General features: G+C 38.8%; 1 protein-coding gene across 1 annotated transcript in view; it reads right to left on the reverse strand.

The window, feature by feature from the left end:
• The window catches only part of LOC122127057 (glutamyl aminopeptidase), an 82,840-nt gene that overhangs the window by 55,641 nt on the left and 14,494 nt on the right, over positions 1 to 12,705 (reverse strand). Inside the window, exons 2-3 of the mRNA XM_042701567.1 lie at positions 11,647 to 11,788; positions 7,818 to 7,949 (exon numbers count right to left, since the gene is read on the reverse strand). Coding sequence (XP_042557501.1) covers positions 7,818 to 7,949; positions 11,647 to 11,788 — 274 coding nt within the window. The remainder of the gene's footprint in view (positions 1 to 7,817; positions 7,950 to 11,646; positions 11,789 to 12,705) is intronic.

The following is a 12,705-nucleotide window of genomic DNA, read 5'->3' on the forward strand; positions in this document are numbered from 1 at the left end:
AGAAGTGGAGGGATGGTATCTCTAGATGAGATTGGTATTGGTTTTCATCTCATCAAAGTAAAAGCCTCACACTTCCCTTTTCTTCTGCTTCTGCGCAGTGTGCTCGGTTTTTGCAGCCTTGTCAGTTCTGCAGATGACTTTTGACCTCTGATCATATTTTATGACCACTATTTTGATTGACTGAGCCAAGCATTCACAGAACATATAGATACAGCTTATTAATATTGTTATGTTAACTAGCCAAAGCATATCTATTCATATGTGTCCTAACTTCCATATTTTGTTACTATATTTTTACATAGAAGACATCACCAAGAAGCCTGCCATTCAAAGCATACAAATAGCGGATGCTACAGAACATTGATAGTGTCCAGATTTGGGTATTTAAAAGAGTGTGCACACATACACACACACACACACACACACAAACACACACACCTTCACTTCTCATCTACCAGAATTCTTTCCTGTGTATGTATGCCAGTCCTAAAAATGAACTCAGGGCCTGGGGTCTGTTCCTTAGCTCTTTTGCTCAAGATCAGCACTGCACCAATTGAGTCACAACTCCACTACAGGCTTTTTTTATGGTTACATGGAGATAAGATATTACAAACTTTCATATCCGGGCTGGCTTCAAACTGATTCTCACATCTCACCCTGCGTAGCCAAAATTACAGACGTGAGCCATGAGTGTCTACTGGAATTCTGTTCTCTGACTTCCTCTTCAATGTGTGCCGTCTGCACCCTGCTCTTCTTTCTCTGGATTTTGACAGAGCTAAGTCTCAGGCCTTCTACCCAGGACAAAGGTCAGTGAATTACCCGGTCACCGCGTTTGTGTATGTGTGTGTGTGTGTGTGTGTGTGTGTGTGTGTGTGTGTGTGTGTGTGTGTGTGTGTGTGTGCGTGATTGCCAATCCTGGGGCCTAAACCCAGGGCCTGGGCACTGTCCCTAAGCTTTCTTTGCTCAAAGCTAGCACATTAGCATGTGAGCCACAGTTCCACCTCTGGTTTTTGGTGGTTAATTGGAGATAAGAATCTCATGGACATTCCTCGCCTAGTAGGCCTCAAACCACAGTCCTCAAATCTCAGCCTCCTGAATAGCCAGGATATAGGTGTGAGCCTCCAGCACCCAGCTGTCATCACTTTTTAAGCTCATGTGCTTGCTTTACTGAGATGAACATTTTTAAATGTGTGATTAGCCATCTTGAAACAACATGGAGTAAAGAGGTATACAGCCATGGGCTTGCTTTCTTTTTCTTTATTTTCTAAAATAGTCATGCATATTTTTATTATTCAAGGACGTTATTAAATATAAAAATTATAATGTTTATATTCAAATTAAAAATAAGAAGTTTTTAAGTCTTCCAGAACCTAAATGTCCTGCATTAATGTGTGTGTGTGTGTGTGTGTGTGTGTGTGTGTGTGTGTGTGTGTGTGTGTGTGTGTGTACCAGGCTTGACCTCAGGGCTTTGTGTTTGAAAACACCACCTTTCACAAACCCAGAAATTTCTGGTTTCCAATATTCAGCTAGCCACAAGGAGTTTGGATAAGTTTGTAGATCACTATTTACAATTTTAGAACTTAAAGTGATTTTAAAATAAAACTTCATGGTAGTGTCACTGTGGCTCAAGTGGTAGAAACCTAGGCCCTGAGTTCAAGCTCCAGGACCAGTAAAAAATAAAATAAGTAAATGAATAAATAAATAGATTAAAATTTCAATGTTTATATAAGAAAAATGGAAGTTAAAGGAACAAATGACATGAGAATTAAGGACATTTGCTCTGCCTCTGCTTATAAGGCTGAAATCTTGCTTTCCCTAAGCTGCACAACAGAGAAACCACTAGAATTCAATAAGATAGTGCTCACACAGTGCTTGACACAAAATAATTCTGTGTCCTGTAAACACTCTCAATATCACTGTGGATAACAGGGTATCCATTCATTATCAACCTGGTGATTTTTTTTTTTATGAGCACTATACAAGTGACAGCACATGGTGACTAAGTCAAAACCTTTTGATTTGCAAGAGCCTCGTTCCCAAAGTCTGTCAGAAATTAGTACAGAAAGCCAAGACAAAGCAAAGCATGGAGTCTGGGCTGTAATCATATACTGGACACAGAATCAAGAGGCGTTCAGATACCCTGTTTGAAAAGACCAGATGACCCGGGTGAGAGTTGGGGAAGGAAGGCTGATGGGATAAGACGCTGAAAGGGTGTGGCTGGGACATTAGCCACAGCCTTGAACTTGGAAAGACCCTATGAACACAAAGAAGTCAGCCCTCACAGACGGCTGGCCATCTCTGGCTTCCCCCGGGAGTGAGTGCTTCCCGCCCTCATTGCTCCTCTCTGTTGACCATCTTCTATCCATAAAGACGAACACACATCCAGATCTGCTTAGGAATGTGTGTCTGTTCCTCACCTCAGCATCATTTTCTTTATGATTTATCTATCAATAATAACACATCCCATCGTATGATGGTCCCTCCTGCTTGTTACGCAGCAGGAAGAGCAACGTTCATCTCTCCAGGTTTTACAGGCTCTTATCTGAACTGCTCTAGACACAGGCCGTATTAGATGTGGCCTTGCCCCCTCCCCCTACCCCAGGCCAAAGTGAGGCCCAGAGAGTGGCCCTGGGCAGTGGTGGCTGCCTCTGCTGCCCAGCTCAGCTGAGGAACAAACAGCTTAGAATACTTCACTCCTTTGGGGGTGCGGCATCCTTCTGTGTGCTTATCATTTAGGAGCTACAGGAAAATCTGTAAGTCTATGTTATTTTTTTAGTTCCAACAATTTATATTGGTTTACTTAATATTACTCCATGCCATGGTATATATGGAAATCAGTCACTAAACTTTATCCGTTTCTGTAAGTATGCATGCATATCCATGCATGGATGCATGGGTGTGTTCTAAATAAACTGCCAGCAGCGGGCAGACAATTAGAGGAGTGGACTCCTTGGTAGGAAAGAGAAGTGATCATCAGAGGGTTTTTTTCTTTTTAACTTTCAATCAGAGTTTTCTGACTTTTGGAAATGTATCCTCTTTGCTCTTTCCCAGTGGAGCCAAAATGGAAGAAGACATGGGCCAGTAGGAAAGATACATTTACACAAATTATAGGTACAGTTTATTCAGAAATTATCTTGAATTTTATTTTAAGGAAAAAAGCACAACAAAATCTCTTTACTGAGTTATTAGAATCAATATGGTCTCTGGATACCAGTGGCTGGCACCTGTAACCCTAGCCACTTGGGAAGCTGAGATCTAAGAATCAAGGTTCAAAGCCAGCCAGGGCAGAAAAAAACAGAATGACTTATCTCCAATAGACCAGCAAAAGCCTGAACTGGAGGCATGGCTCAAATGGTAGAGAGAGTACCAACTATGAAAAAGCAAGTTAAGCAAGAGTGTGAAATCCTGAGTTTAAGGCCAAAAAGAAGAAGGAAGAGGAGGAGGAGGAGGAGGAAAGAATTAATATGATTCACATGAGTGCTGTACTTAAAGGATAATACTTTCAACCAGCAATCTAACATAAATTCCTATGCTAGGAAAGCCAAGGTAGTTTAGAATAAAAATAATATAATTTCTAACAAGGCAATTGCTCTGTTTCTCCTCATATACACACACACACACCTTCCTTTACTAGACATAGGCCAAATACTTGAAAGAAATTCAAGGCTTCATTAGAATTTACCACCACTCAACACTAACATAACCCTTCTTAATTTGTCTTGTCTTTCACTCCTGGGAGATTGTTGCATAGCTAATTCAATCTCAGAAAGTTACTGTAGGCCAAATACACTTAAGAAAGCATCAGAGACTTATGATAATTTTACACGTGGAAGTATAGAAAGCTTTCTTTTTTTTCTATTTCCTGTTTCTTTTCCAAGCTTTCAGTGATGTATGGGTATTAAACCTATAATTTAGAAACCATGAAGTCTATTTAAATCTTCCTGGTCCTAAATTTGGAAATAAATTGCCAAACGTCCCAATGGAATATTCTGAGCTAAAAAGTGGAGTTGAGAATAAACTGAGAGTTTCCTGTGAGATGATTCCTACAAGAATCAGATTTTTCATTCATTACTGAAGAGTTCATGCAACTAAAAAGTCATGTAATCTCTCTGCACTTTGTATGGTTTAGGAGGTTGTTTGATATTTATTATGGAATTCCAGGATTTCACTTATTTTAAAATGCTTAACCTGGGCTGGTAAGGTGGCTCAGTGGTAAAGTGTTTGCCTTGCATGCATGAGGCCCTGGGTTCAATTCCTCAGCACCACATAAGCAGAAAAAGCCGGGAGTGGCGCTGTGGCTCAAGTGGTAGAGCTCTAGCCTTGAGCTGAAGAGCTGAGGGACAGCTCCCAGGCCCAGAGTTCAGGCTCCACAACTGGACCCAAAACAAACAAACAAACAAACAAACTCTTGGTTATGAGTTCATGGATGTAAAAGAATCTCCTAGCAGAGAGGTGAAGAAATATTTCTCAGTGTGCTAAGTCAGAGCAATGCAGATTCTTGAATGACATGATACAATCTGACTATAAATAACAAGAGGTCAAGGTATCAGAACAACACTGTCAGAGCACTTTGAATAAGAAAAGCCTTTGAGCCAGTCTCGGATGGTTTATGCCTGTAATCCTAGCTACTCAGGAGGCTGAGATCTGAGGATTATGATTCAAAGCCAGCCTTGGCAGTTTGTGAATCTGTGAGACTCTATCTCTAAGTAACCACCAAAAAGCTGGAAGTGGAGCTATGGCTCAACTGTAGAGTACGAGCCTTGAACAAAAAAGTTTAGGGACAGACCTTAAACCTTAAACTCAAGCCTCAGGATTGGCATACCAAAAAAAGAAAAGAAAGGGGGTGTGGGGAAGGAAGGAAGGAAGGAAGGAAAGAAGGAAGGAAAAGAAAAGGCCTTTGGAATAATGATATTGTCACTAAAAATGGAGTGGACAGCAGCTATCTAGCTCCATTTAAAGTAATGCTTTTTGTTTTGTTTTACTGCAGTAATAAAAATCAAATTGGAGCTTTAATGAACCCTTACTGATCTTAATATTCAGAAATAATAGAAAAATATAAAAATGGAAGCTCACAGAGGGTTAAGGGCTTTATAGGATGCAACCATCGTCACTACAATAGAAAGCACTAGGAGGTTACCAACGCGCTACTTTTTCTTTTCTTTTGAGACAGAATCTTATGAGCCTTGAACTGGTGATTTCCCTATCTCAGCCCCTAAATGCTGGGATTACAGGAGGGAATCAACACACCGGGCTCTAAGCTGCACTGGGAAGGAATTGGGCAGAAACATGGCCCCAGCTCATGCTTTGGAAATCATGTTTTCAGCCTCTAACTACTGCGGGGTGCTAGTGTCTCACACTGGTAATTCTAGCTACTCAATAGGCTGAGGTCTGAGGATCATGGTTCAAAGTCAGCCCAGGCAGAAAAGTCCAGCAGACTCTTATCTTCAATTAACCAATGAAAATCCAGAAGTAGAGCTGTGTCAAGTGGTAGAACTCTAGCCTTGGGGGATAAAACACAGGGACAATGCCCAGGCCCTGAGTTCAAGCTCTAGGACTGGCACTAAAACAAAACAGAATCCTCTAACTAATATTGAGGGTTTTTTTTTTCATTTTTTCAATTTTATGATAATCATATCTTCTTGACTATCTGAGCACACTATTTAGAAGTTACGTGTGCATTCATGTTTAATTCTTACAGCTTTGAAAAAAATCTCTTTTGTTTCTCCAGCTATTGCAATTTGTTTCTTTGTGTTTTCACTGTCTTGGTATTTCTCTTTTATGTTGCTTAGTTTCCTCATACACCTGAGGATCTTAAGACTGTAAGGATATAAACTAAATGTGTGAAGCATGCCTGTAATTTCAACTACTTGGAAGCTAAAAGCAGAAAGATCTTGACTTGGAAGCCAAACCTAGGAAACTTAGCAAGACCCTATCTCAAAAATAAAATATAAACAAAAGTGCTGCTGATCGTGCTCAAGTGGTAGAGCTCTGATACTGCACATGTGAGGACTTGGTTTCAAATGCCGATATTGAACAAAAGACTGGTATGGGTATCCTACCAAAATGTGTTACAATAGACTTAAATTGGTTGATTTTCCTGTAATTCTCACTGGAGTAAAAGTGCATTGTAGTAGAGTGTTAATTGTTAGCTTTTAATTGAGAGTGGGTGGGGAGAGAGGAAAAGGGATTTCCCAAATGCTGACAAAGGGGAACTTACAGAGGAACGTGAATATTCACAGTGAATGTTTTACCCTCCCCTGGAGGTTCTGTTGAACTCTGAATGGCTCCATAAAGTTTTGCAGGGGAGCATTCTCAGTTGCAGGGGTAGAGAAGAGGGGAAGGGGCAATTCTAGTTCCAGTCCCACGTCTTACTTTCTTGGCATTCTCCTGATTTGGAGCATCTGGGATGGTTCAAGAGAAAGTTTGGCTTCCAATGTCCTTAATAAATAGCTGATCAGAAAGTAATATACGATGACACTATTATCTTTGTTTCTCTTCCAAATGATGAAAAGCTTCACTGATTTAGCTTAGAACATGATGCTCTCAGCATTCAAAGGAGGAGCATTTAAGAAATATTCACCACTTGCAGGACGTTTGGGGATCTATTGCCAAACTAAAATTTCCATTATGTCACTGTGAATCTTTTACATAGACTCTGTCCTTAGAGCACAGATAATGAACTGGCAGGCCCTGTAGAGCTTCACCCAGTGAGTGGAGCAGTCTCGCATAAGTAAGTGTCGGCTGTCGGAGGACCCAATGAGAGAGTCGGAGTGGAAATCCAAGTGGAAATCACTGTCATTGCTGGAAAAGAACTCCCAGGAGAATGCCCTCCGCTGATTGGTTTCCTCATTCTTATTGGTGAAAGATCATCATCATTTGTAGAATCATTTAAAATATTTTACTTTGTCCCGATATTTCTATCCAAAATATATTTCATCTACTATTTTATGCATTATATCCTATTGTAGATTATAAATCACATTATGCTACATATTATATCATATTATCATTATATATTATATATATAATTTATATGTATATTTATATATCATTATTTATTATATATTATATATTACCATTATATATTTTATGATATAATATCATAGCATATACATTACATTGTGTATAATATATGTTATAATATATCATACAATGTATGTAGTATAGACAGTATATAGTATATACAATGTATATTAGCTTATACATTGTATAATATGTATTATATGTGTCTAATATTTTATAATATGTATATTGTATATATACATGATATTTACATATATTATATTATATTAAAATTGCTTTTGACACTTTATTCCTGTCCCATTTTAGATCATTATGAAATGATACCATAAGCTTCTCAGTTATTGGTTACTGGAAAGATATTCATCTACCTCTGCTCTTTTCCCTCTCTGTTTTTATATTATGTCATACACTCTATAATATTATATAGTATACCAGACCATATATGTATCACATACATGTACAGTGCATGTATTATATTGTATACACTTACCATATCACATATGAAATAATGTATCATAGCATATATCTATATACTATATGCATTATATATGCACATTGTATGTATATCATATACACATACCATATTACATATGAAATAATATAGTATATCATATATAGTATGAGGTATATGATATAATATTTATGTTATATATTATATTGTCATTTTGTATTAAAATTGCTTTTGACACTTTACTGCTGTCCCATGTTGGATCACAAACTTCTCAGTTCTTGGTTACAAACAACTATGCAAGAAAGCAGCAGGTGGCAAGAACTCAAACTAGAATGGGAAGTACCAGTTTTCCGCTGTTTGACATCTTCACTATGGAGGTAAATTGGTGCACAGCAAAGCAGACCAGGTAAGTGCTCATGGGAACTGACTTCTCAAAAGTTGTCCGAGTCCATTTGTCATCCAGTGCTTCTTTTTTCTATAGCAGAGGAAAAATCTTTTATCTATCAAAAAAAATCAATCATGCCAGACACCAGTGGCTCATACCTGTAAACCTAGCTACTCAAGAAGTTGAGACCCGAGGATCAAAGTTTAAAGCCAGCTCAGGCAGGAAAGTCTGTGAGACTCTTATCTCCAATTAATCACCCAAAAGCCACAAGTAAAGTCATAGCTCAAGTGATAGAGCACTAGCCTTGAGCTCAAGGAGAATGCCCAGGCCCAGAGTTCAAGCCCTAGGATCCATCACTTCCCTCCCCACAAAATCAATCATATTCAGGACAAAGAAATTGCTTCCTCATACTCCGATCTCTTGTCAGAGTTCTTTTTTTTTTTTAATTTTATTTTATTTTATTTGTGAACATACTGTACAGAGGGGTTACAATTACATGGGCAGGATAATGCGTACATTTCTTACCAAGCATTGCAGCCTCCTCCTTTGGTTTACCCTTCACATCCCTTCCCAGCCTCCCCCCTCCCCCCCAGTCCCAATCCTTCTCCTTCCCCCCCTTCCCTCCACCCCCCCCCCCTCCCCGCACCGACGTTGTAAAGCTTGTTTTGGACATGACAACTTGTACTTCTCATTGTTGCAACAGGTCCACCTGTATCCTTAAACAACTGGTTTTTCCCCATCTCCTCCACAAGTTATACTGACATCAAATATAGTGAAAGCAGGGGTTATACTGTGGGGGAGGGACATACAAAGCAACAAAGAGATAATCTTATAAATGCGTTAGAAACACATGCATGAAAGAAAAAAACATTAAAATACATATCTAAGGGTTCATTTTCCTGATCTTGTCAGAGTTCTTAATCAAAGCTCAGGAGTGGATACTGGTGGTTCATGCCTGTCATCCTAGCTACTCAGGAGGCTACAATCTGAGGAACATAGTTCAAAACCAATCTGGGAAGCAAATGTATCTGAGAGACTCTTACCTCCAACTAACCAGCAAAAAAAAAAAAAAAAAAACAGAAGTGGAACTATAGTTCAAGTGGTAGAGTGCCAGCCTTGAATAAAACAGCTAAAAGAAAACATGAGGCCTTGAGTTCAAGCCCCAGTGCTGACACACACAAAATAAGAGTATTCAAAGATTAAATTTGTCAAAAAGACTAAAGGGAATGGCTTGTACCTGAATGCATTTCACTTTGAACCACTATAAAGATGAAAAACTCTGTACAACAACCAAAGAAATCTACTTTATTTTCAGTACTGTAATAAATTGAATTATGTACTGTATCAAAGTATTCAGAGAGCAATAAAATTTGTACTTTCTACATTAGCCACAGGATCCATACAATATCTTAGGGTACTAGGATTTCTTCAGCAGAACAATATCTGTGGAGGGGAAGAAGTGAGCAGGTACTTTCTGATTGACTCCATACAGAAGGCAATGGCTGCATCGGGAATTATGAATGTTACCTTCTCTTTCTTACCTTTAGCTGTCTATCCTGAAGATCCAAGATATCGCTACTTGCCCACCATGGACAAGAGCCCATTCCTGGACACAATCTGGGGCCTGTGTGTCTACCAGTTCTGTGGGCCACAGGCCTCTGTAAAGCACTAGTCCTAATATTCCAACAATGAGCACTTGTCCAACTCTTGCTGGCATTGAAACCCTATCTGAATATAACTGAAGTGAAAAAGCTGTGGCTCAAGTGGTAGAGTGCATGCCCAACAAGTGTGAGGTTCTGAGTTCAAACCCAGATACAACTATATATGTGTGTGTGTGTACATGTTCATATATGTATATACATACGTATATCGGTAGATAGATAGATAGATAGATAGATAGATAGATAGATAGATAGATAGATAGATAGATCTTCCACAATAGCCACTCTCTAGGGGAAAAGCTTCCAAAAAAGATAAAGGAGCAAAGAGCTGGTGACTCATTCCTATAATCTTAGTTACTTAGGAGGCTGAGATCCAAGAATCTTGGTTCAAAGCTATCCCAAGCAGAAAAGCCTATGACACTCTGACCTCCAATTAACCCAACAAAGGTTGGAAATGAAGGTGTGGTTCAAATGGTAAAGCACCAGCCTTTAGCAGAAAATGTGCTCTGACCCCGAGTCTGAGCCCCAATACCAGCCCAACACAAAGAAGGAGTGGATGATTAAGGGATGGAAGTTAGAAAATGGAAGTGTAGATTTATTGGTTTTATCTACTAATGACCCAGAAACATTTCCTTCTTCCCACCCTTTTGCCTGGATCTAGGCAAATAAGTGAATGTGAGAAAAATGTACTGTGAAATGTCCTGTGAGAGATCTTAGGAAGAAGTTGGCAACTTTGCCCCCTTTCTCCTCCCATCTTCATTTCCCTTCATTTCCTGAGGTATCCTGGGGCATTATATCCTGATACTGTCCTTGAGATAGTCCTCTTTCTTCTGCAATCCAGACTTAATTTCTCAGGTGCCTGACACCAGAGAAAACCAACTGATAAGATGATTCACACTAAGGCATGCATGACTAATGACTGGTTACCTCTTAATCCCTGTACATGTTTGTTTGTTTTTCTCCTTTTTTTTTTTTGATTTTTCAAGGAATATTTTATTACTTGGGATGAATTAACTTCATGTTCATAAAAACTTCATCAAGTAACCTAAACAAATGGATTTAAAAGCTTTAAGAGAAAAACAGAAAAAGGAAATAAAGAAAAACGGGGAAAACAGAAAGAAAAGAAAAAGGAAGGGGTGAATTTCATTGATGCTGTTTAGATAATCAGGGGGTATAATTTCAGCTAGGAAGATGTTTTGGAACTAGATAGAGAAAAAAATCCATCCAAGAAAGTATCTGATCATTTAATATACCAACCATTTAAATCAAGCCATTTAAAATCATGACATAATCCATTATGGAAATGAGGAGCAGAAACAGAGGAAAGAGTCTTAATAATTATGCAGGCAGAAATTATTTAAGCTGTTAGTTATTAAACAGCAAAAACTTTCTGCTTACTAGAATATCTCTGGGAATGATGATCTCTGAAATTGATTTCTACAATCCAGTCCTTCAATCATGATCATTATTTTTTTTTTGTACCTTCAGTGCAGTTTGAACTCAAGGCCTGGACACTCTCCCTTAGCTTTTCACTCAAGGCTGGTGCTCTACTACTTGAGCCACTTTCAGCTTTTTAGTAGTTAATTGGAAATCAGAGTCTCAAGGATTTCTTGCCCAGGTTGGTTTTGAACCATGATTTTCAGCTTTCAGCCTCCTAAGTAGTTAAGATTACAGGCATTGGCCACCAGTGCCCGCCTCAGTAATAATTCTTTAGAGCTCTATCATCTAGTTTACAAACTGGGGTTTTGTTCAACTGCAAAGTAAAATAGTGAGTAGGTTCTAGAACAGACTGTTTCTAGGGCTCCTGTCTGTCACCTATTTGTCATAATTAGGGAATTTAGGTTGGTTAAGCTGACCTCTAAAAGATGGATGCTTATTAGGGTTCTCTCTTAAGAACTGAAAATTATGCTATTACCAGACTATGATATCTAAGGTTGATGCCTTCACTTCTTGGACTCAAGGAAAAAGAGAGAGAGAAAATGCTGAAATATATCCTTAGTCTTCTAAGTCAACAATTCATGAACATTTTGTTTTATAATTCATTGGCTTTTGGTCCATAGCTATTCAGACAGATCAGGAGCTATTATAAACCATTTGCATTCAAAACACAACTTAATAATACTCACCTCTACTGGCATATTTGAGAGGGCCTCATAATCCTTGGAATGGACGATAGATATTGTGTAAGTGGCCTTTTTGTTGGGCTCATCAAAACAAGGGAAAGATTTCCTGGCATCTGTTGGTTCGTGATCAGTAGCTGCTATACTCCTGGAAAACAAACATATCAACATGATCTACACTACTTCTTTCCATAGCCCTTAAATCTATGCCTACAGAGAAAAAAAATGTGAACTATGTAATTTTATCTCTCATCTCTCTAAATGCGAATTTCCATCTAGGAAACTGTCCAGCAACACTCAGACTCTTACCTGGAGCTCAATAATCCACAAACATATGCCTTTTTCTTTTTGTACTCTCCCACTTGAGACATACCTCCAGTCCAACATTTTGCTGGTTAATTGAGATAATGAGTCTCAACATTTTTCTGCCAGTGCTGGCTTTGAACCTGGGTCCTCAGATCTCAGCCTTCTGAGTAGAGTAGCTAGGCTCACAGGCATGAGACACCAGCACTTAGCAATACATACTTTTTACTGTAACCCTATAACAACAAAAGAGTTGTTTTATGTTTGCTCAACAGACAGCTTAGCAAAGTAAAAAGTATAATAGAAATGAAAAGTAAAGAAATGCTGGTTTAGGTTCATTAATAGTTTATGTAAGTAAAATATTTTTCCCTTCATGATTCTCAGGGAATATTTAAATAAACTAAGCTAAAATATCAGATCATCCATTACCCCTACAAATACTATAGCATGACATCCCTCTAATATATGTGTGCTCAAACACATGCGTTCTCTCTCCCTCCCTCCCTCCCTCCCTCCCTCCCTCCCTCCCTCCCTCCCTCCCTCCCTCTCTCTCTCTTTCTTTCTCTCTCTCTCTCTCTCTCTCTCTCATATACACAGGCACACATTCGCAAACATTGGTCTAGGTGCTGAGGATAAAAGAAAGATGGTGAACACAAGGAGATGACAGACAATAACCACACTAAAAGGAAATTATGATAGCTACATAGCACATAAACAGTCTGAAGAGACAGAGGGAAAAAAATGAGCATCTTCAGGTGGTCA

This window comes from Dipodomys spectabilis, unplaced genomic scaffold (assembly GCF_019054845.1).
Source record: "Dipodomys spectabilis isolate Male_0828 unplaced genomic scaffold, ASM1905484v1 ptg000297l, whole genome shotgun sequence".
Lineage (NCBI taxonomy): Eukaryota > Metazoa > Chordata > Mammalia > Rodentia > Heteromyidae > Dipodomys > Dipodomys spectabilis.